General features: G+C 37.3%; 1 protein-coding gene across 1 annotated transcript in view; it reads right to left on the bottom strand.

Moving 5' to 3' along the window:
- The window catches only part of UGGT2 (UDP-glucose glycoprotein glucosyltransferase 2), a 146,307-nt gene that overhangs the window by 7,375 nt on the left and 113,652 nt on the right, over positions 1-25,280 (bottom strand). Inside the window, exons 30-36 of the mRNA XM_018056434.1 lie at positions 24,535-24,619; positions 20,314-20,399; positions 18,827-18,925; positions 16,723-16,807; positions 12,299-12,481; positions 9,614-9,774; positions 8,702-8,816 (exon numbers count right to left, since the gene is read on the bottom strand). Coding sequence (XP_017911923.1) covers positions 8,702-8,816; positions 9,614-9,774; positions 12,299-12,481; positions 16,723-16,807; positions 18,827-18,925; positions 20,314-20,399; positions 24,535-24,619 — 814 coding nt within the window. The remainder of the gene's footprint in view (positions 1-8,701; positions 8,817-9,613; positions 9,775-12,298; positions 12,482-16,722; positions 16,808-18,826; positions 18,926-20,313; positions 20,400-24,534; positions 24,620-25,280) is intronic.

Below are 25,280 nucleotides of genomic sequence, written 5' to 3'. Positions count from 1 at the left end.
ATATTGCATAGGAACTGGAATGTCAGGTCCATGAATCAAGGCAAATTGGAAGTGGTCAAACAAGAGATGGCAAGGGTGAACGTCGACATTCTAGGAATCAGCGAACTAAAATGGACTGGAATGGGTGAACTTAACTCAGATGACCATTATATCCACTACTGTGGGCAGGAATCCCTCAGAAGAAATGGAGTAGCCATCATAGTCAACAAGAGTCCAAAATGCAGTACTTGGATGCAATCTCAAAAATGACAGAATGATCTCTGTTCGTCTCCAAGGCAAACCATTCCATATCACAGTTATCCAAGTTTATGCCCCAATCAGTAACGCTGAAAGATGAGGTTGAACGGTTTTATGAAGACCTACAAGACCTTTTAGAACTAACACCCAAAAAAGATGTCCTTTTCATTATAGGGGACTGGAATGCAAAAGTAGGAAGTCAAGAAACACCTAGAGTAACAGACAAATTTGGCCTTGGAAAGTGGAATGAAGCAGGGCAAAGACTAATAGAGTTTTGCCAGGAAAATGCACTGGTCATAGCAAACACCCTCTTCCAACAATATAAGAGAAGACTCTACACATGGACATCACCAGATGGTCAACACCAAAACCAGATTGATTATATTCTTTGCAGCCAAAGATGGAGAAGCTCTATACAGTCAACAAAAATAAGACCAGGAGCTGACTGTGGCTCAGATCATGAACTCCTTATTACCAAATACAGACTTATATTGAAGAAAGTAGGGAAAACTGCTAGACCGTTCAGGTATGACCTAAATCAAATCCTTTCTGATTATACAGTGGAAGTGAGAAATAGATTTAAGGGCCTAGATCTGATAGAGTGCCTGATGAACTATGGAATGAGGTTTGTGACACTGTACAGGAGACAGGGATCAAGACCATCCCCATGGAAAAGAAATGCAAAAAAGCAAAATGGCTGTCTGGGAGGCCTTAGAAATAGCTGTGAAAAGAAGAGAGGCAAAAAGCAAAGGAGAAAAGGAAAGATATAAGCATCTGAATGCAGAGTTCCAAAGAACAGCAAGAAGAGATAAGAAAGCCTTCTTCAGCGATCAGTGCAAAGAAATAGAGGAAAACAACAGATTGGGAAAGACTAGAGATCTCTTTAAGAAAATTAGAGATACCAAGGGAACATTTCATGCAAAGATGGGCTTGATAAAGGACAGAAATGGTATAGACCTAACAGAAGCAGAAGATATTAAGAAGAGGTGGCAAGAATACACGGAAGAACTGTACAAAAAAGATCTTCATGTCCCAGATAATCACGATGATGTGATCACTAATCTAGAGCAACACATCTTGGAATGTGAAGTCAAGTGGGCCTTAGAAAGCATCACTATGAACAAAGCTAGTGGAGGTGATGGAATTCCAGTTGAGCTGTTTCAATCCTGAAAGATGATGCTGCCAAAATGCTGCACTCAATATGCCAGCAAATTTGAAAAACTCAGCAGTGGCCACAGGACTGGAAAAGGTCAGTTTTCATTCCAATCCCAAAGAAAGGCAATGCCAAAGAATGCTCAAGCTACCACACAATTGCACTCATCTCACATGCTAGTAAAGTAATGCTCAAAATTCTCCAAGCCAGGCTTCAACAGTACATGAACCATGAACTTCCTGATGTTCAAGCTGGTTTTAGATAAGGCAGAGGAACCAGAGATCAAATTGCCAACATCTGCTGGATCATAGAAAAAGCAAAAGAGTTCCAAAAAAACATCTATCTGCTCTATTGACTATGCCAAAGCCTTTGACTGTGTGAATCACAAGAAACTGTGGAAAATTCTGAAAGAGATGGGAATACCAGACCACCTGACCTGCCTCTTGAGAAATCTGTATGCAGGCCAGGAAGCAACAGTTAGAACTGGACATGGAACAACAGACTGGTTCCAAATAGGAAAAGGAGTACATCAAGGCTGTATATTGTCACCCTGCTTATTTAGCTTATATGCAGAGTATATCATGAGAAACGCTGGGCTGGAAGAAACATAAGCTTGAATCAAGATTGCTGGGAGAAATATCAATAACCTCAGATATGCAGATGACACCACCCTTATGGCAGAAAGTGAAGAGGAGCTAAAAAGCCTCTTGATGAAAGTGAAAGAGGAGAGTGAAAAAGTTGGCTTAAAGCTCAACATTCAGAAAATGAAGATCATGGCATCTGGTCCCATCACTTGATGGGAAATAGATGGGGAAACAGTGGAAAACAGTGTCAGATTTCATTTTTGGGGGCTCCCAAATCACTGCAGATGGTGACTGCAGCCATGAAATTAAAAGACGCTTACTCTTTGGAAGAAAAGTTATGACCAACCTAGATAGTATATTCAAAAGCAGAGACATTACTTTGCCAACAAAGCTCCGTCTAGTCAAGGCTATGGTTTTTCCTGTGGTCATGTATGGATGTGAGAGTTGGACTGTGAAGAAGTCTGAACATCGAAGAATTGATGCTTTTGAACAGTAGTGTTGGAGAAGACTCTTGAGGGTCCCTTGGTCTGCAAGGAGATCCAACCAGTCCATTCTGAAGGAGATCAGCCCTGGGATTTCTTTGGAAGGAATGATGCTAAAGCTGAAGCTCCAGTACTCTGGCCACTTCATGCGAAGAACTGATTCATTGGAAAAGACTTTGATGTTGGGAGGGATTGGGGGCAGGAGGAGAAGGGGACGACAGAGGATGAGATGGCTGGATGGCATCACGGACTCAACGGACATGAGTCTGAATGAACTCCGGGAGATGGTGACGGACAGGGAGGCCTGGCGTGCTGCGATTCATGGGGTCGCAAAGAGTCAGAAATGACTGAGCGACTGAACTGAACGGAACCTAGTAAGTTAAAGACAGATCTCTGGAGACATCAAGGGACCCTTTTCGCAGAGGTATTTTTTTACATGTCAAGGGTTGTAAAGCCCGTCCCTATGTGTCCCCAGAGAGTATCTGTTTGCATTCCAGAGCAAAGGGCATGTTTCCTTTCTCTCCCAGAGGGCACGTGTATTGGATGTCCCATCTAAGGTCCAAGATTCATAATTTTAGGGTTCTTCTCACAGCACTCCTATTAATCATAATACTGAAAGTCCTCGCCAATGCAACATGATAGGCAAAGGATATATAAACCAGTATACAGATTGGAAAGGAAGCAATAAAACTGTCTTTGTTTGACGATGACAAGATTGTTTATGCAGAAAATCCTAAGAATCAATAACAAACTCCTGCAATGAATAAGCAATTATAACAAGTTTTCAGGATACAAGGTTAATATACAGAAAGTCAAGTGCTATATACCAGCAATGAACAAGTGGAATTTAAAATTGAAAGCATACCATCATTTACATTAGCACAATCCACCCCCCACCCCGAAACCCCACCAAACAAATCTGGGTAAAAATCTAAAAGAATGTTCCTCTACATAAGGAAAACTAAAATTCTGATGAAAGAAACTTAGGGACATCTAGATAGATGGAGAGGTATTTCATGTTCACAGATAGAAAGACTCAATATTGGTATGATATCAGTTCTTTCCAACTCAATTTATAAATTCAACACAATCCTAATCAAAGTCCCATAAAGTTATTTTGTGGATATCAACTGATTCTAAAGTTTACTTAGAAGGCCCAGAATAGCCAACCCAGGGCTGAAGAATAACAAACAGGATGATAATACTGAATTTGAAATCTTCATATAAATTCTCTAGTAATTAAAACATGGAGATTTATAAAAGAATAGACAAACACAGCAATGGAACAGAACAGGGCCCAGAAATATGAGAATTCTTTGTACGTTCTACTCATTTTCTTCCCTGTAAATCTAACACTTCTCTAAAAAAGTCTTATCAATTAAAAAAAATGTTTGACTATTCCTTCTTTGAACCGCCTTCTCCTGGAAATCCATTCTTTAAATCCTTAAATAACTGGGTCTGTCATCTTATCTCAGCCACTTTGTCCCATCATACTCCCACTCTCTGACTACCTCTAGATTTTCAGCTTATTCCATCAAGTACTCAGATATCAATATCCTTCGATCCCCTTTGGGACCTGATTGCAGCACTGTTTCACTGTCATTTATCCTTGATGTCTTCACTCTCCTTTCTTAATTTCCATGGTTAATCATTATATTTAATCCCTTTAATAGATTCTCAACTGTCTTACTCTTCTCTCATTTAGTTGGATATGTCTGGCAAAATAGTTCTGGTTAAATCCAAACTCTGACCTGTCCCCATCCAACTAAACATGGCTGGCAAAACACACAGACACATACACTACACTATTTTGCATTCTCATCAGCAGTGTATGATGGTTCCAATTTCTCCATATCCTTGCCAATGCTTTTATGGACCATCTTTTTATTATAGCCATTCCAGTGAGTATGATGTGGTATCTTGTAGTTTTAATGCAGTACCTAGTGACCAGTGATGCTGAGCATCTTTTCATGCATTTACTGGCCACTTGGGCACCTTCTGTGGAAAAATATCTATTTACATCCTTTGAGTATTTAAAAAATTGGTTGTCTTTTTGTTATTAAATGATGAATCCTTTATATCTTCTGGATACTAGTCCCTTATCAGATATATGATTTTCAAGTATTTTCTCCCATTCTGTGGGTTGTCTTTTTCACTTTGTGTTCTTTCACGAACAAAGTTTTTAATTTTGATGCAGTCCTATCTGTTTTTTCTTTAGTTGCTTATACTTGTTTCATATCTAAGAAACCACTGTCTAATCCAAAGTTACAAAGATTTATGTTAATACTTTGTAAGAGTTTTACACTCTATCCTCTCACATTCAGGCATTTGATCCATTCTGAGTTAAGTTTTTGTATATGGTGTTAGGAAAGGGTCCAATTCATTCTTTGAAGGTAGACATCTTATTGTTCTAGCACCTTTGTTGAAAAAAACTATTGTTTCTCCATTAAATTATCCTGGAATGCTTGTCAGAAACCTAGTGAGCATAGGTGCAAGGACTCTCAATTTATTTCTGGACTCTCAATTCTATACCATTGATTTATATGTCTAACCTTATGTCATTGCACTCACTGTACATATTTAAAGGGTACAATTTGATAAGTTTCACATATTAAATATTCCTGTGACACTAAGACCACAATCAAGCTCATTGACTATATACATAACCCTCAAGTTTTCTTGCGCCTTTTTGCAATCCTTCTGGGCTGTCCTTTCTACATACACCTAAGCCAGTTCTTGGGCAAACATGAACTGCTTTCTGTACAAGTGGATTGCTTTACATTTTCTAGAATTTTATATAAACAGAATGACACAATATGTATATTTTTGGCCTAGCTTGTTTAATTAGATCAGCATGATTTTTAGATTCATCGAAGTTGTTATGTCTATGATGAATAATTCCACCCTTTTTACCGTTCAGTAAATATACCTTTTTATCATTGAGTAAAATCTTTTTTATTCAATCTGGTTTTGATAGATATCTGGGTTTGTGGCAGGAAGCTTCTGACATGGCCCCCAGTGATCCTTGCCTCACAGTACTCATTCTCTTGTGCAAGTATTCCTCCTAGATGTGGCTGGACCCAGTGACTTCCTTCTAACAACAGAACATGCACACGTAATGGCATGTCAATTTTCTGAAGAGTGTGTGGAGAACTGATACTATTTCTTTCTTTAATACTGGGTAGAATTTCATGTAAGTTTGGTAGAAATTAGAAGCTATCTGGGCCTGGAAAGTTGTGCTAAATTCAATTTCTTCAATAGATACAGTGTTCTTCAGGTTATCTATTTCATTCTGAGTGCATTTTGATAGTTTGTCTTCTATGTAATTTGTCCATTTCATCGAAGTTGTTCATAATAGTTTCTCATTATTCTTTAAGTATCTATAGATATTGTGCTATCATGTCTCTCATTTCTATATTACATTAGTAATTTGTGTCTTTTATCTTTTTCATGATCAGTCTGGCTAGCGGTTTGAGTTTTGCTGATTTTATCAAAAAAACAGCTTTTGTTCGTAAGAAAACCTACTGAAACACATAATTTTTCCCATTTTTTCATTTCATTGATTCCACTCCACTCATTAATTATCCCCTCTTTTCTATTTACTCTGGTTTAAAATTTACTTTCCCCCCCCTAGTTTCTAGGTAGAAGCTCGAGGTTATTTGAGACCCTTTTTCTTTTTAATATAGTACTTCGTGCTACTGCTTTTCTAAGAACTATTTTAACTACTTCAGATGATGTAACTTATCATTTACTTTGTATATAGAAGAGAAGTATCCTAAGGCTAAAAAATATATAAATTCATATGAAATGGTGAATGGCTTGGTTGATTGGTGAGGGGCCCAGAAAGGCAAAGACATGGGTCTAAGGGAGCAAAGTAGAAGTGACCCTGCTTATCTCTCCCAGTGAGCTTCCTGGGGAAGTTGTGCTTATTATCCTCATAACTCTGGGAGGCTCTGGGTCATATCACTAGGTTCGAGGAATCTAGGTGAAGGAACAAAGAACCAGCCCCCCTGAGCAAACTGTGACAATCAAGAAAGGCCATATCAGCTTTAGAGCTCCCTGTACGGGTTGTCTGAGGCCTTTGTTGAATTTGTAGAATTTGCCCAGTTCTGCTTCCTTTCTTTCTCTAACAGCTATTGGTCCTGAAAGCACGTCCTAATAAACTTCCTGCAAGCTAATTTAGAGTCAGTTTGTTTCCTGGATAAGCTAACCTGTAACAGGCAGCTGAATAGTATCTACTGATGTAGGGAACAGTGGAAGAGAAATGTAGCTCGAATTTTGATTTTTAATTTCAGAAATGTTCTGGGCATTACTGTGTCTATTTCAATAGATTTAACATACAGGTTAGGCATTCAGAGGAGAGAGAAGAGCCAAAGATTTGGGAATTCTTGATAGAAAAGCTGTGAATTATAGCCCTGAGTGTTTGTAGGAATGCTAATAGAGTGGGAACAGAAAGAAAAGTGAGCCACGAGCAGAAATTTAGAGGACAGCAACATTTAAATAAGAGGCAGAAAAAGAGTAGCTCTAAAATAAATTGCAGTGGGAAAATCATGGACATCAGAGAAGCAGCAGGAAGATTTGGTATTATGAAAGCCAAGGGAGTTTCAAGAAGGTAAGGAAAACATCTGTGTTGCAAAAGAAGGTAAATAAGCAAAAAGTGTTCACTGGATAAGAAGATATTACTCTGACTTTAGAGAGAAGCTTTACTGGACTAGCAGGAACAGGAGTCAAATATGTCAGAGAAAGGACAACTATTCCCCCAATATAGTGAAGCTTTTCTGGGAGAGTTCCTCAGATGCTTGCTGCTTTGTTTGAAAAACTGGTCTTTTCTTCAGTTATCCACAGGCAGATAGGGTTCCTTATGATTAACACACCAGGGAAATGACTGAATTATAAAAATGTGGTATTCATAATCTAAATCTGGAATGTCACTGGTGTTTACTGCGGACTCAAGATCATTTTTTTTTTTTTTTTTTTTTACTAATTGGCAATATTGCAGACACTACCTTGCATTTGCACACATACATATGGCGAGTTCTCTCAACTTTAAAGAATGATTTTTTTTTTTAAAATCGGTCCTTCAATCACTGTGGTCTTGAATGAGTCATTAGTATTTTGAACTATATTACATTTGCTTGACTTTTAAACAAAGGGCCTCAAGTTTCTGTGTTATCTAGACCCTCTGTTACCTCTCTTCCCTTATATCAGACTATTTTCTCTCCATCTATACTATTCCTCAAACATGTAAGGCCCACTTTCGATAGTTTTTCTGTTTGGAATTCTCACCAGTATCTGCACAGTCAGCTCTTAAGCCTCCATTGGAATGTCACCTTCCTATAATTCTCGGCTACTCAATTTACAACAGCAAACTCTAACTCCTGTTCACCATTCTGAACTCTATCATGTTTTCCTGTTTTACTTTGTCTCTGAAGTACGCATTACCTTTAAATACTGTTCATTGATTTATTTGGTTATTTTACCACTAGAATGAAAGCACCAAGAGCTAAGGATCTCTGCTTTGTTTTCTGATGTCACAGAGCTTAGGAGAGTATCTGACACATTGTAAGTATTTAACAGATACTTGCTGAATGAATGAACAAATATGTATGGTTCTAGTAAGAACTTATATTTGTTATTCACTGGAAAGAAGGAAAAGTGGAAACTAAGGACTGCAGGGTCTTTTTGTTGTTGTTTAGTTGCTAAGTCATGTCTGACTCTTTTGTGACCCCATAGACTGTAGCCCGCCAGGCTCCTCTGTCCATGGGATTTCCCAGGCAAGAATGCTGGAGTGTGTGGCCATTTCCTTCTGAGGAAATTAAGGGTACCATAGTGAGGAAATAAGAGGACTTGGGAAAAAAGTATTCGTCTGTGAGGAAAAACAAAATGTAAGGCAGTATCCAGGGAGGGCAAAGGATGAAGGGAATTTATCTTAAAGATCAGAGAGAAAGAGAGAAAGGAAGAGAAAGGGGAAGAGTGAGGGAGGGAGACAGACACGTTTAAATGACGATGGAAGCAAGTGAGAAAAAGACAGGTAACATAGTGAGGACACACGGTGGAAAGAAGTTTAAGGATGGAAAAGTCAAGATCAAACACTTTAGTTCTGACAATGCTGGGCTTAAAGTGAAAAAATATGTACAGAATTGTGTACAGAGAAGAAAGGTTGAGAATACAAGATTTTGATGTTTATAAGCAGGGGGTTACAGCAGTCTATGTACTGAAAATTATTCCATAAATATTTCACTTACCTGATCTAGGTTTGAAAGACTGTTTGGATCTTGACTGAGAGTTTGGTACTGGCCCCGGAGCCTGTCACCTGCAGCAATTCTCCTGAACTTCTTGAGATCCACCACGTATAAGGCACTGCAAGAAATGTATACTCCTTGACAGCCAGTGTTGTTTATGTATATTTACTTTCCTCTAGTGTCTATCTACAGTGATGGTATCAACTTTAGATATCCTTGGGTCTAACAACAATGAATCCTTTCGTAATTTTCTCCCCATGTCTAATACTATTTCCAAGGAATTTGAGGTTTGATTTGAAGCTGTTAGGATCCACATCCACTTAGGGTCACCGCCAAGTTTTTCTAAGATCTCCTGAAACTCATGGCCCTACAAAACAGTAATAGCTTTTTTTTCAAATTAAAAAAAATTTTATTTGGCTGCGCTAGGTCTCAGATGTGGCATGTGGGATCTAGTTCCCATAACAGAGATTGAACATAGGCCCCCTGCATTGGGAGTGTGGAGTCTGAACCACTGGACTACCAGGGAAGTCTCCATAATATCAGCTCTGAAGACAGTATCTTCATTCTGTTATGTGATAAACAAGGTTTAAATCTTCTGCAAAAGTTAGGAACAGACAGTAGAGTCAGGTTACTTGGGTTTAACTCCTGGCTCAGCTTTGGACTAGCAGCGTAAGCATGGACAAGGTACAAAAATCCTGTATGTCTCAGTTTTCACATCTATAAAATAGGGATGATAACAGTATCAAAAGGCTGTCATAGAGATTTTATGAGCTAATAGATGTTAAATCTTATAAGAATGACTGGCATGTAATAAGCACTATATAATTGGTTGCTATTATTTTATAATTTCAAAGAAAACTGATCCTTGTGATTCAAAAAGTTATTCACTCAAAGACAGAGTATGAATTTTCTTACCTGATATGGTATTTCCTTCTTAGAAGATGTGATGCCCAGTAGCCTGTTTTCCAGAAGCGATATCCATCCATATCTGTGCGACTATCACAGAAGGGAGTGTACCCATAAGGAGCTCCACCCAGGTCAAAATCTCGAAGTTCTTTTAGGTCATGTCTCACAATCTAAATAACAGAACAGTTTCTCTGATGAAGACTATAAAATAATAGAAGCCCTTTTAATGTGACTCTCAAGTTATCATTTTCTTGTAGAAAAGACAGAGAACTGAGTTTTCCCCACAGTTCTTTCATCCAGCACAAGTTTACCAAGTTTCTATTTTTCCCCCTTGTCCTCACAGGTTAAAAGAAACCTAAAATTTACATACCTAGTCTGTATGTTAGTAATTTTACTCATTAATAAGAATAGTTTGTTACATCATTTTTAATCAAGATATTTTAAAACTGAAGTACAGTTGATACATAATAGTATATAAGTCACAGGTATATGATAGTGACTCACATTTATTAAAGGTTATATTTCATTTATAGTTATTATAAAATATTGGCTATATCCCTCATGTTGTACAATATATTCTTGTAGCTTATTTTATACCTAATAGCTTGTACCTCTTAATCTCCTACCCATATATTTGCCTTTCCTTTCTTCCCTCTCACCACTGGTAACCACTAGTTTGTTCTCTATGAGTCTGCTTTCTGTTTTATTCACTAGTTTGTTGCACTTTTTAGATGCCACATATAAGTGATATCAGACCATATCTGTATTTCTCTGTCGCAATTATTTCACTGAGCATGCTGCTGCTGCTGCTAAGTCACTTCAATTGTGTCCGACTCTGTGTGATCCCACAGATGGCAGCCCACCAGGCTCCCCCGTCCCTGGGATTCTCCAGGCAAGAACACTGGAGTGGGTTGCCATTTCCTTCTCCAATGCATGAAAGTGAAAAGTGAAAGTGAAGTCGCTCAGTCGTGTCCAACCCTCAGCGACCCCATGGACTGCAGCCTACCAGGCTCCTCCATCCATGGGATTTTTCAGGCAAGAGTACTGGAGCGGGGTGCCACTGCCCTCTCCATCACTGAGCATAATGCCCTCCAAATCAATCCATGTTGCTGCAAATGGCAACATTCCATTCTTTTTTTATGGCTGAGTAGTAATATGTATCACATTCTGTATTCATTCATCTGTTGATGGATACTTAGACTGCTTTCATATCTTGGCAATTTTAAATAATGCTGCTATGAACACTGGGGTATATACGTCTTTTTGAATTAGTGTTTTTGTTTCTTTCAGCTATATACCCAGGACTGGGATTGCTGGGTCACATGGTTGTTCTATAGAAAGTTTTTTGAGGAACCTCCATACTATTTTTCACAGTGGCTATACCAATTTACATTCCCACCAACAGTGTAGGAGGGTTCCCTTTTCTCCACATCCTCATCAATATCTGTTATTTGTGCTTTCTGATGATAGCCATTCTGACATGTGTGAGGTGATATCTCATTGTGGTTCTGGTTTCTAATCAAGGTATTCTGAACGAAACATATTTCAGTACGGAATTAAATATATAAGTACACAACTCCTTAATTTCTCAAGGTATAGATTAATAATTCAAAACAATTTTTATGGTATATATCTATTACTGTAAATATATTGGCAAATGTTAGTTTGAATCATAAAGAAAAATCTTCTGATTATTCCCAATGGCTTCAATGAAGTAATATTAGCATGTTTGATTCTGTAATAGACTCTAGCCTGCTAGAAAAATATTACTGCATATATAATGGGAAAGAGAAATCAATTTTATGTTAGTATGTTTGAAAATACTTCATTATACTTTTGCCTACTTTCTTAGTTTTTCATTATTCACATTTATCAATTTGGAAAACAATACAAAGATAACAGAATTTAGAATACATAGATATAATATAGAAGTATATCATAAAATAGGATTTGAAAATATACTTTAGTACTAAATAATATACTGACTTGTGCATTTAACTTAAATAACACTTATATTTACATATTATTGTTTTAGAAATTCTGTGTATTTTTAAAGGCTTTAAGAAAAATTCTGTGTATTTTAGAAGTACTTATTATCATTATTTTTTTTTACCATAATGATTACAAAGGCAAGTAAGGAGGGAAGGGTAAAAATCATAAAAATTTCTGTTGAAAGCTGAGGACCATAATTTTTTTTGGCCAAATTAGGCTTTTTTAAAGTGTCAGAATAATGGGATTTGGTTATTGGTAATTGCCAAGGAATGTTGCTGAAGGGGGAAAAAAGAGAGGTGAGTGTATGTAATTGCTAACTTTTCCAGCAAGAAGAAGCAGTTCACCTTAAACAAATTTCAGCTCATATCCACAGGAATTCATATAGCTACTTTTATTGTGATGATTTATATAAGTATTTGTTTTATTTTTAAGTGCAAAAAAAAAAACAACAACAAACTACCTCAGAGGAAAAATTGCCATGTCTTAAGGAATAACTGGTACTTTTGGCAAAACTTTTGATTTTCCCCTGGAATGCAGATTATCTTTAGAAAAGATACTTTGCTTATATATCAAAATTATGTCTTATGTTTACATAGCATGGCAACAAAGATAGCAATAAACTGCAGCAACATCAAGTGTGTCCTATACTTAGAAGTGTAAAACAGTTAAAGTACTCTTAAAAACAATAGTTAATCTTATTACCTGGTCAGCATCAACAAAAATGATTTTGTCCACTGCAAGAGGGAAAAGGACATCAAGGAAAAGAATCTTATAACCCCAAATAATCCGCTGTTTTTCTGTCTGCTGATGAAGCCACCGGGGCCACCTATACTGGACCAGTTCATATTGGAATCCATACTCCTCAGCCATGTGTGGGATCACTTCCTAAAACACACATATAAATCAAAGAATACGTTTAAGGAACAGAAAGTAGTTTTTGTTTCAGAGAAAAATGTTAACATTTTAAAAGTTAGAGTTTACTACAAATCATTACAAATGAATTGGTAAAATGTCTTAAATGGTTGTCTTCTACAACTTATATCTATTAATAAGAAATATGATGATGCTGACAAATATAAGTATACATGAGAAGTGAAAAAAAGTGTTAGTCACTCAGTTGTGCCTGACTCTTTGAAGCCCCATGGATGTGTAGCCTGCCAGGCTTCTTTGTCCATGGGATTCTCCAGGCAAGAATACTGGAGAGGGTAGCCATTCCCTTCTCCAGGGGATTTTTCTGACCCAGGGATTGAACCTGGGTCTCCTGAGTTTCAGGTAACTTTTTTACTATCTGAGCCACCAGGGAAGCCCTTGAAAGACATTTTAAAAATTGGTACACTACATTAATTAATTAGCAGGCTAATTAATTAACTGTTCCTCTAGTTTTACTAATAATGTCTGACCTGAAAAACCTAATGTTAGAAAAGAAAGCCTCTGGATCTTGGAACACCTATGAATCAAACACTTCATGCACATGTCCACATGCTGGTTGACCAGAGAGACAGAAGATGTGAAAAGTGTTAAAAAACACACACACACACAAAATGAGTTGTAAACTGATAAATTATATTCTTGATATAAGTATCTGAGATTTATGACTATTTACTTCAAGGATTAAAAACACAACCTCCAATAAAAACCCTGTATACGAGGTCTAAATGGGCTTCTTTAATTAGCAACACTCCACGTATGCTGTCGCAGTTCTACTAGGAGATGCAAGTTCTGTGCACACAACTCCATTGGGATAGGAAAAGGAAAGCTTGGTCTGGTCTCCCCTGGATTCTGTCCTACGCCTCTCTTTGCTTTGCTGATTTTAATCTGCATCTTTTTGCTGTAAAGAACTATGTAACTCTGAGTGTAACTGCTTTTCTGAGTTCTGTGAGACCTACTGGGTTCTTGAACTTAGGGGTGGTCCTGGATATGTCCAAACTGTGCAAGTCAGCTGTGTAACTTCTGAGTCTTGGTTTTTCCGGGAATAGCACTTTATGCAGAGCAACTGAATAATGCAGGTAAAGTACTCAGAAATGTACCTGGCAATACCAAGGAATAAAAGCATGGTTGGCTGTTTTTATTTCTGCTTTCACCACTGGTTTGTGTCTAGAAAGAGAACTCCTTTAACTGCTGTTGAAACAGACCTTGCCAGGAATCAGATTAATAGGAAGAAACAGGGCAAAAAAGATGTCCTTTTCATTATAGGGGACTGGAATGCAAAAGTAGGAAGTCAAGAAACATCTGGAGTATCAGGCAAATTTGGCCTTGGAATGTGGAATGAAGCAGGGCAAAGACTAATAGAGTTTTGCCAAGAAAATGCACTGGTCATAGCAAACACCCTCTTCCAACAACACAAGAGAAGACTCTACACATGGACATCACCAGATGGTCAACATCGAAACCAGATTGATTATATTCTTTGCAGCCAAAGATGAAGAAGCTCTATACAGTCAACAAAAATAAGACCAGGAGCTGACTGTGGCTTAGATCATGAACTCCTTATTACCAAATTCAGACTTAAATTGAAGAAAGTAGGGAAAACCACTGGACCATTCAGGTATGACCTAAATCAAATCCCTTATGATAATACAGTGGAAGTGAGAAATAGATTTAAGGGCCTAGATCTGATAGAGTGCCTGATGAACTATGGAATGAGGTTTGTGACATTGTACAGGAGACAGGGATCAAGACCATCCCCATGTAAAAAAGCAAAATGGCTGTCTGGGGAGGCCTTACAAATAGCTGTGAAAAGAAGAGAGGCGAAAAGCAAAGGAGAAAAGGAAAGATATGAGCATCTGAATGCAGAGTTCCAAAGAATAGCAAGAAGAGATAAGAAAGCCTTCTTCAGCGATCAGTGCAAAGAAATAGAGGAAAACAACAGATTGGGAAAGACTAGAGATCTCTTTAAGAAAATTAGAGATACCAAGGGAACATTTCATGCAAAGATGGGCTCGATAAAGGACAGAAATGGTAAGGACCTAACAGAATCAGAAGATATTAAGAAGAGGTGGCAAGAATATAAAGAAGAACTGTACAAAAAAGATCTTCATGACCCGGATAATCACGATGGTGTGATCACTCATTTAGAGCCAGACATCCTGGAATGTGAAGTCAAGTGGGCCGTAGAAAGCATCACTATGAACAAAGCTGGTGGAGGTGATGGCATTCCAGTTGAGCTATTTCAGATCCTGAAAGATGATGCTGCCAAAGTGCTGCACTCAATATGCAAGCAAATTTGGAAAACTCAGCAGTGGCCACAGGACTGGAAAAGGTCAGTTTTCATTCCAATCCCAAAGAAAGGCAATGCCAAAGAATGCTCAAACTACCACACAATTGCACTCATCTCACATGCTAGTATAGTAATGCTCATAATTCTCCAAGCCAGGCTTCAACAGTACATGAACCATGAACTTCCTGATGTTCAAGCTGGTTTTAGAAAAGGCAGAGGAACCAGAGATCAAATTGCCAACATCCGCTGGATCATGGAAGAAGCAAGAAAGCTCCAGAAAAACATCTATTTCTCCTTTATTGACTATGCCAAAGCCTTTGACTGTGTGGGTCACAATAAACTGTGGAAAATTCTGAAAGAGATGGGAATACCAGACCACCTGACCTGCCTCTTGAGAAATCTGTATGCAGGCCAGGAAGCAACAGTTAGAACTGGACATGCAACAACAGACTGGTTCCAAATAGGAAAAGGAGTATGCCAAGGCTGTATACTGTCACCCTGCTTATTTAGCTTATATGCAGAGTATATCATGAGAAACGCTGGGCTGGAAGAAACACAAGCTGGAATCAAGAATGCTGGGAGAAATATCAATAACCTCAGATATGCAGATGACACCACCCTTATGGCAGAAAGTGAAGAAGAACTAAAAAGCCTCTTCATGAAAGTGAAAGTGGAAAGTGAAAAAGTTGGCTTAAAGCTCAACATTCAGAAAACGAAGATCATGGCATCTGGTCCCATCACTCCGTGGGAAACAGATGAGGAAAGAGTGGAAACAGTGTCAGACTTTATTTTGGGGGCTCCAAAATCACTGCAGATGGTGACTGCAGCCATGAAATTAAAAGACGCTTACTCTTTGGAAGAAAAGTTATGACCAACCTAGATAGCATATTCAAAAGCAGAGACATTACCTTGCTGACTAAGGTCCGTCTAGTCAAGGCTATGGTTTTTCCAGTAGTCATGTATGGATGTGAGAGTTGGAGTGTGAAGAAGGCTGAGCACCGAAGAACTGATGCTTTTGAACTGGGGTGTTGGAGAAGACTCTTGAGGGTCCCTTGGTCTGCAAGGAGATCCAACCAGTCCATTCTGAAGGAGATCTGCCCTGGGATTTCTTTGGAAGGAATGATGCGAAAGCTGAAACTCCAGTACTTTGGCCACCTCATGCGAGGAGCTGACTCATTGGAAAAGACTCTGATGCTGGGAGGGATTGGGGGCAGGAGGAGAAGGGGATGACAGAGGATGAGATGGCTGGATGGCATCACTGACTCGATGGATGTGAGTCTGAGTGAACTCTGGGAGTTGGTGATGGACAGGGAGGCCTGGCGTGCTGTGATTCATGGGGTCGCAAAGAGTCGGACACGACTGAGTGACTGAACTGAACTGAACTGAAGTAAAGGGAAAAGACGTTCTAAGTATAAAATGCCACAGACACTAACTGTAGTGCCCGCAGGACCACAGCAACCACACACTGCATGCTATACCAGAGCCTTCACTCTTCTCAGCTCTATCAAACTATTTCCTGTGGTACAGTTTTCATAAGTTCTGGATACTACTGTTCTTGCCTTTTTTGTAAAATTATTACAAAAATCTAATTTTTAAAATTAACAAGCTGCACATATTTTTCATTGCCAACTTTTATCATGAAAATCCACTACTCCTAACTTTAAGCTTACTTTAAAATAAACCATGTCCTGTTGTCCTTTTAATCACTGCTTTTAATAAAAGCTGCACAGTATTTTTAAGCCAGATAAAAAATATTGAATACCAAGTTTTAATTGATTATATAATTTGAGTAAATATACATTTCAAAAGACACATTCTGAAAAGAGAAATGTTACATAAATGTTGCAATGATATAAATAATTTACTATTGAAATATTAACCACTCTATATAAAAAATTAAGGTACTTACTTTAAATGTTGGTGAGAGATAATTTTTAAGAAACCAGAACTTCACTGGTGTTTTTGTGTTCCGTAAAACAGAAAGCATCATAATTCTGCATAAAACAATAAACTCACATTAATAAATTCACATTTATAGGGTTTCATCCTACTTCTCTTAAGGCATTTAAATAGTTAAAGATATTAACTAGTTTTTCACTATGAATTATGCAGAGATAGAGTGAAGTGTCTTCAAATACTATGGCTGCTCATCAGTATGTAATGTATAATAATATAATATAGGTATATATATAGATACACATACATATGTTTATCTCTCTCTCTCTATATATATATATGCCTGATATAGACTAAATTGATTGCTTGTTTGTCCTAGCTGACAAGAGAAAGAAGTCTGAAACAGTTATTTAGTTTAATTAAAGTCTAATCTTGGCTCTGTCATTATCTCAGTTGTGTCTGACTCTTCGCAACCCTATGGACTGTAGCCCACCAGGCTCCTCTGTTCATGGGATTTCCTAGGCAAGAATACTGGGGTGGGTTGCCATGCCCTCCTCTAGGGGATCTTCCCCGACCCGGGATTGAACCCGTGCCTCCTGCTCTGCCGGCAGATTCTTTACTGACTGAGCCACCGGGGAAGCCCTGCGTCATTAATAGAAGGTATATAAACCTTGAAGGCTGAACAGCCTGTCTACCTTGATAAATTCACTGGATAAGGCCATGTGTTTGGCTATTCTAGACCTCCGCTTGGAGAAGATACAGATGTATCTAAAGTACCATCTTAAAACGTCAACATCTTCAAATATTTTGGAGGCATTTTCTATGATACTTCTATATATATAGTTAAAAAAATAGCCCTTTGTAGTTTGTAAATATTGCTCCCTCTTCTCAGACTCCTCCTCCTTTTTATAAAACAAGGTATTTCTTTACCAGAAAATTTACTATATATTCTTTTTTTCCTCTCACATCTTACTACAAAATGTGTCCTTACAGAATATTGACATTTCAAATCAAACTTAAAATTTCACTGTGTTTAGAAAAAACACTTCTCTCATAATTATAGGTAGAAAAAAAAAAGCAAGGTGCAAAGCAGTATGTACTGTGTTGTTATTTTGGTAAAAGAGTTAAAAAATATACATTTGAGCTTGTCTATACATATCTTTCAGTTCAGTTTAGTTCAGTCGCTCAGTCGTGTCCGACTCTTTGCAACCCCATGAATCAGCACGCCAGGCCTCCCTGTCCATCACCAACTCCCAGAGTTCACCAAAACTCATGTCCATTGAGTTGGTGATGCCATCCAGCCTCTGTCACCCCCTTCTCCTCCTGCCCCCAATCCCTCCCAGCATTAGAGTCTTTTCCAATGAATCAACTCTTTGCATGAGGTGGCCAAAGTATTGGAGTTTCAGCTTCAGCATCAGTCCTTCCAAAGAACACCCAGGGCTGATCTCCTTTAGGATGGACTGGTTGGACCTCCTTGAAGTCCAAGGGACCCTCAAGAGTCTTCTCCAACACCACAGTTCAAAAGCATCAATTCTTCGCTGCTCAGCCTTCTTCACAGTCCAACTCTTACATCCATACATGACTATTGGAAAAACCATAGCCTTGACTAGACGGACCTTAGTCAGCAAGGTAATGTCTCTGCTTTTGAATATGCTATCTAGGTTGGTCATAACTTTTCTTCCAAAGAGTAAGCGTCTTTTAATTTCATGGCTGCAGTCACCATCTGCAGTGATTTTGGAGCCCCCAAAATAAAGTCTGACACTGTTTCCACTGTTTCTCCATCTATTTCCCATGAAGTGATGGGACCAGATGCCATGATCTTCGTTTTCTGACTGTTGAGCTTTAAGCCAACTTTTTCACTCTCCCCTTCACTTTCATGAAGAGGCTTTTTAGTTCCTCTTCACTTTCTGCCATAAGAGTGGTGTCACCTGCATATCTTTGGCAGGTATGAAAATAGTAACATTGGTTTCCTGTGAGAAAGTGAATTGGGGATCAAGGGAACAGAAGTGGGAGATTTTTTTCACTGTAATTTCTTTCATTCGTTTAAACTTTAAAAATTATTTTCAGACCATGTAAGTGTATTCCTTTCCAAAACATTAGATTAAAAAAGTACCTACCTTAAAAAGCGTTCATATAAATGGCCAGAAGCAACTGAAAAAATGTTTAGAACATCTTTTTCCTTATTATCCTCTTGTTTATGCAGGCTCCTTGTGAAACTTGGAACAAAAAAAAAACTACTGATCATTAGTTTCTTAATACACATCTGCACACTTGACATACCTAAATAAAGTACTGAATTCGATAAGAGATAAAAAATGGGAATGCTTTGCACAAAATGATTGGTTAGTACACTGTAAATAAGTACTTACCCTAAAAATTATGATTTATATTTAAATGTGACAATATAATTTGAAATTTTATGATTTTTAAAAAATGGACAACACAGAATGCAATTATATTGTAGGTTAATGAGATAATACTTTTGAATCTTTGTTAGTTACAAAAGTTATCTTAAGAGCACAGAATGAGTTGCAGCATGCTATGGCCACATGCAATGTATTGAGGCTTTTATTACGACAGAGGTATTTTTGAAATCTTTTCTCACTGTAAACCCCCAAATAAGAAAAATACAGTTGATTCAGGAAGGGGAAGAAAAAAATCACTTGAAGTTAGGATTAAAACTAAGATATAAAAGTGAAAGCACTCTAACGTACATTTATGTATCTGGAAGAGTCACCATCCCCCAAGACTTATCTTCTCTCCAACAAAGCAGTGCTTTGTTTTGGTATCCCTTCTGCACAGTAAGTGGCTACGCCATAGTTTAACAATATCTTTATTCCTTTCTGTCTCTACCTCTGGTTTCAATGGAAGCTCATGAACAGATACTCTTTAAAATGCCCAGATTCTTAACAAGTCTACACAGAACTCATTTCAAAAGGAGTGAGTTTGAGACTTTCTCGATCAGGAACCAGTTCAACAACATACTGGGACAGTAACATCATTCTTCTCATCAAATAAGAAGGCAACTTACAGAAAAAGAGGCCTAAACTGGGCAAGCTCTTTCTTGTAAACATTTGTCTGAAAGTGAAGGCAGCACAGATAACAGAACTATGTGTTGGAGAAAGAGTTTCTGGGCCACATCACCTGAATGCTCAAAGTCAGCTCTGTTCCTGAACTCTTTAGATGTGTGAGCCGATACATTCCTTTTCTGATTAATACAGGTCCCAACCTAACAATATTTCCCGTAATATTTAACATCTCAGCTAACCTGGGCTACTTCCTGCTCTGTGAGAAACATACCCAATCTTTCTGACTTTAGGTAACCAGGTACCTTCTCTCTCTGTCCATCCTTTAGAATGTATCTTAGCCATGCACTCCTCCACAGTCTTTTGAGGTTCCTTTTCTCTTCTGGTTTGAATAGCTCTTTATGTTGATCTGTCTCACAGCTCGTTTCCTATCCTGTATAAGTAACATTTATGTATTTGTCTTATCCTTTCTAGAGAAGATCTGTGCTTAACTTAAATGTTTACCGTGTGGAGGGCTTCCACACACTAGACTCTTGATGAGTCTATAGTTATACATTAAAACATCCATTAGCAACTACCTTTTAATGGAATCCCACATTCCTCTCTTCTTTTCACCTTTATCGGAAAGGATATCTTCCTTGATTTTATCTGGCTTTTTCCGTACCTAGATAGCACGGTAAAGAAAAACTTTAGAATTTTATACCTAGATAGCACGGTAAAGAAAAACCTTAGAATTTTATAGATTTAAATACTATGCTGCATGGATAGAAATATCTTGGGCAGGTGACCCTTGTAAATCTAAGATGTGGTTTAGTCACTAAGTCATGTCTGTGTTTGTGACTCCTTGGACACTAGTCCACCAGGCTCTTCTGTCCATGGGATCTTCCCCACCCAGGGATCGATCTTGGGTTTCCTGCATTGCAGGTGGATTCTTTATCAACTGAGCCACCAGGGAAGCCCTAAATAGCTACAGTAAATGAAGCCAAAAAAGATCTTAGTACTTTATAGACACAGTCTGGTTTCAACCATCAGTTCAGTCTCTTGTTTTCAGTTCTTCTGTAATAACCTCCACACTGCTCAATAATGTGCTTACACTTGTACTTACTGATTTATCAACTGTAGATGTCATCTACTGTATATCTGATTCACAGAGTTTAGACATTATTCGTTCTTTGTAACAAAAAGATGAGTAGCTTACTTGTATCACTCTTCCCTTCCCCTCTTTGTCTGGAGGTTCTAGTAATACTATCTTTATCATTAATTTTTCTACTGAGTATTTTTGTAACTTTAAGTAATCCTTAAATCTCTATTTTTTATTCCAACAAACTCAACACTTTCTCTTGTACATATCCTATGATATGGATACTAGCATCTCTACCTTTTCCCTTTGTCTCAACTTACATTAGCTAAACCTTTACTTTAGCATTGTAAATATGGATAAAATTTACATTTACCTTGGTTTATTCTACAACTTGAAAAATCAATAAAAAGTACATATTGTGACACTGTAAATACTGCTCAATTGAGTCTCAAAGGTTACTACATTTCTTCCAGTTACAATGGTATGACCACCATAGTCTTCTTGGCTCACACGGATTCTGCTTTCTCACATCAGTAGATAAGTATTTTTTTCTTGGAATTTTATTGTATTTTTCTTGTGGAAAGATATTTCTTATCATATACCTAATATTTTCCAGTTTATTATTCATTGTCTGGAATTCCTATCTTCTTGAAGACATTTTTCTTGGGGCTTAACAATGAACTACCTCTTTCAAGCACTCTTTGCATTGGTTTTCATATTAATTTCATCATTTCTTGAAATACCCATTTTCCTTTCTTGTTCTTTATTCTCTTTGTGATGGCACACACCTTCAAGAACAGGTGTGAAAGATAATTTTTATAAATCTTCACCCTTCAGAGAATATTTGACTATAGAATCCCAGGTTCAAAATAATTCTCCTCAAAACACTGAAGTCTTTGTTTTGTTGTCTTGAAAAATAAAACATCAGATGCTACTGTTAGAGTCATTCTAAGGTCATCAAAGTGACTCATCCTTTTTCTTTGGTAGTTTCTAGGCTCTTGTGTGGGCCATTTCTCACTCATTCTGATTTGTGGAGCCCTTGAAGTGAATGTGTTTGCCTCTCTTTTCCTGTGTGATACTTTCCCACCTCCATTTTCTGTCCTTCCTTCCTGGAATTCCTACTGGTGAGCTACTGGAATTCATGCGCTGACCCTTTATGTTGCTTATCTTTTCTCTTCCCTTTTCCCCATCCTTTTGTGTAATTTGGAAACACGGAAGGTGAACAGACAGAACTGTTATTAAAAAACAAGTGAAGGACCTAGGTATGGTTAGGCTGTAGAACGTATGCTTCAGGCATGGCATGACTATCACCGTCAACAAATATTTGATGACTTTGGTTAAAGAGTCAGACCTGCTCCATACCAGTCAAGAATAGGTAAAATTAGAGCCAATATGGAGAGTGAAAATATCCACCTTATCAAAAAGAAAACTTAATAATTTTCAATGGTCAAAATTCCTCAAATTGAAAACACCTCAAGTCTCCCAGCAGAAATAATATTTTCCTTTCCTGTTTGTAGGGCTAGGATAATACTAGCTGGAATGCTGGTCTTAAAGGGCTTGGGTTAACTTTGTAACTTAAGCAGCTGCTCTGAGTTTATGGGGTTTTCATCTGAAATGATTAGAAGGAAATGTATCAAGGCCAGAATGTAAGTTTCTGCTCCTGAGAAAAGAAGCCAAGGTCAATATAGGAAAAACAGTATCAAAGGTGAGTGTAAACAACATGAATACACTGATCAAGGATAAAGAGCAGAGGTGATAAAGAACAGGTTATTATGTGGGATGCAAGGCAAATTTTGATTAATTTGGTAGTTTAAGATCTATGCAGTATATAAGTTAAGGGTTCTGGTTGCCTACTATTATGCTTCAAATAATACCTATACCTCATTCTGTCTTTCATCACCTTCTTGAACTCCACTTAAATGGATTTTTTTTAATACTCAAAAGTATTTTGTAAAGCTTAATTACCTTACCCTTATGGCAGACATATAAGGAGGATTCCATTATTAACTCTGTATTATAGATAAGAAAAATGAGATAGAAAGAGTTTAAGCAATCTGTCCAACAAGTGAGTGGCAGAGCCAGGTTTAAATGCAACCCTGGTGTCTTAGATTCCGCACTCTATTCTCTATGCCTTTTATATACTCTCTGTTGTATATTCCTCTTTTTCCATGTCTCTGTTGCATATGGGATACTTCTTTTGGTCTGTCTTCCAACTCACTATCTCTTGAGGCCTGTTAAAGCCAAAAACTGAATTCTCTTGTCATTGTATTGCTCAGTTTTAGAAGTTCTATTTTAAAAAAAATCAGATATGCACTTTTTATAGTTTTTTATTCCCTGCAATTGTTTTCATGCTTGTCTTTTATATCTTTAAACACTGTAGACATAGTTGTTTCAGTGTCTGTCAATAACACTGACATACGGAGCATTTGTATATCTGCTTTCTGTTACTACTGTTTCTGCTGGTTTTGTATATTTGGATACAGTAGTCTTATTCCAGAGATATATGGATATTTCTGTCAGATGCCTGTAAAACCTTATCTATCTAGAACCATTTTAGTACAAATCCAAGGTTCAGGGTTCCCTTGATTGCTTTGTTGTAGTTATTCAAACAATAACACATTGTTGTTGCTAAGTCATATCTGACTCTTTGTAACCCCATGGGCTGCAGTGTGCCAGGCTTCCCTGTCCTTCGCCATTATTTAGATGCTATTAATTTTGGCTAAAAGACTGTGTGGTATGCTTTACTATGGTTCATCCTTCCCCTGAAGCTATAGCCAGCTTATACCATAGAGCATCTTCTAATAGATTACCCACTTTGTAAGGGTCAAGGGTTTCAATTTCTGTTCCTATCACCTTGCAAATTAAATCACAGTGATAGTTCAAGTGAACCAGAATGGACAAATGTTCGAGGGCAACAGCAGCTTTCTTGGGTTATAAGAAGCTTCTGTGCTTGCTCATTTCACTAGGCTCTCATTTTTAGTTTAATTTTGGTTTTGTATTTCCTTGTTATCATTACTGTCAGCTCCTCATTGCTTTTAAAATGTTAATAAATATTTCACCCAACAATTTTTTGTTTTTTACTGATTTCAAGTATTAAGTAGGTGGGTTCATCCAAAAGAATTAATGCTGCCATCATTAAAAATTTTGCTGGTTTTTGTTTCTGTAAAGGAAAGAAAAATCACTTTGTTTTTCCTGTTGAAATGGATAGCTTTTCAACATGTATTCCTAATCTCATCTCCAAAGCCTAATTTATAATATCATGCTCACTTGCTTCAGTTATATCTGACTCTTTGTGACCCCATGGACTATAGCCCGCCAGGCTCCTCTGTTTGTGGGATACAACAGGAAAGAATACTGGAGTGGGTTGCCATGCCCTCCTCCAGGGGATCTTCCTGACACAAGGATTGAACCCACGTCTCCTGCATCTCAGGCAGATTCTTTACTGCTAAGCCACGAGTGAAGCACAGTTTATAACATTATTTGGCTGCAAATATAGTAGATACATCATAACTTAAAAAAATTCTTTTCTTCTATGTTTAAGTGTGCTGCTTTCCCTTCATGATTCAATTCTCTTCCTCCTTCCACTGCCAGAGTTTCAACATGACATTTTAGGTAGTAAAACTGTGAAATTATTTGTAAAATAAAAATTAATTGAGAACAAAAAAGATAATGCTTAATATTATGAACAAAGTCTATGAAGTGTTTTGGCCTCACACACTTGTACTTCCAGTATTTTGCTTTTGAAGCTGTTTAAAACGACGACGACATCTCCTAGGTCTGGTGGAGAGTCAGTTCCTTCATGCCTAGAAGCACAAAAACATGTAAATGTTTATGCCCAATTTAAGAAAAGACATACAATTATAATCATATAAATCACAGAATAAATTCATTCTGAAATAATCATAAGTATAATCTTATTGGTGCATATGTAATATTTACTGTTTGTATAGTCAATTAAGGTATGCTGTAATACACTATAATTTTCAAAATTACCCAATTTTAACTTAATATAAATAAGAATATACACAAATAACTCACTAAATTTGATATCGCCTAACTCAGAAAAGTAGATTATAGCTTATCTTTAATACTGTATATTAAGATTATCAAAAAAGTAATCTTTCACATATAACAATGATAATTAAAATATGAAATATTTTCTAGACTTTCAGTTGTTTGTAAAGCGTAACAAAAGGAATTGCACAAAACTATTTTACAGTATTGATTAGTCATTTTCAAATACCAAAATTGGAAGCACATTGTTAAACTTATAGGACTGAAAATAAGTCTCTCATGTCCATCTGCATCACTTGAAGATATTTTATATTACACATTATGCATTTCACTGTCAGTTTTCAACACTGCATAAGTCAATCAAATATGACAACTTTGCTCAAAAAATTTTTATAGTATTTTCACTATGAACTGAAAAATGCTACTGTAAAAAACATTTCCAATAAAACT

Source organism: Capra hircus, chromosome 12 (genome assembly GCF_001704415.2).
Source record: "Capra hircus breed San Clemente chromosome 12, ASM170441v1, whole genome shotgun sequence".
NCBI classification, from domain to species: Eukaryota; Metazoa; Chordata; class Mammalia; order Artiodactyla; family Bovidae; genus Capra; species Capra hircus.
Note: the sequence above shows the minus strand (reverse complement) of the source record. Positions and strands in the feature narration are given on the sequence as shown.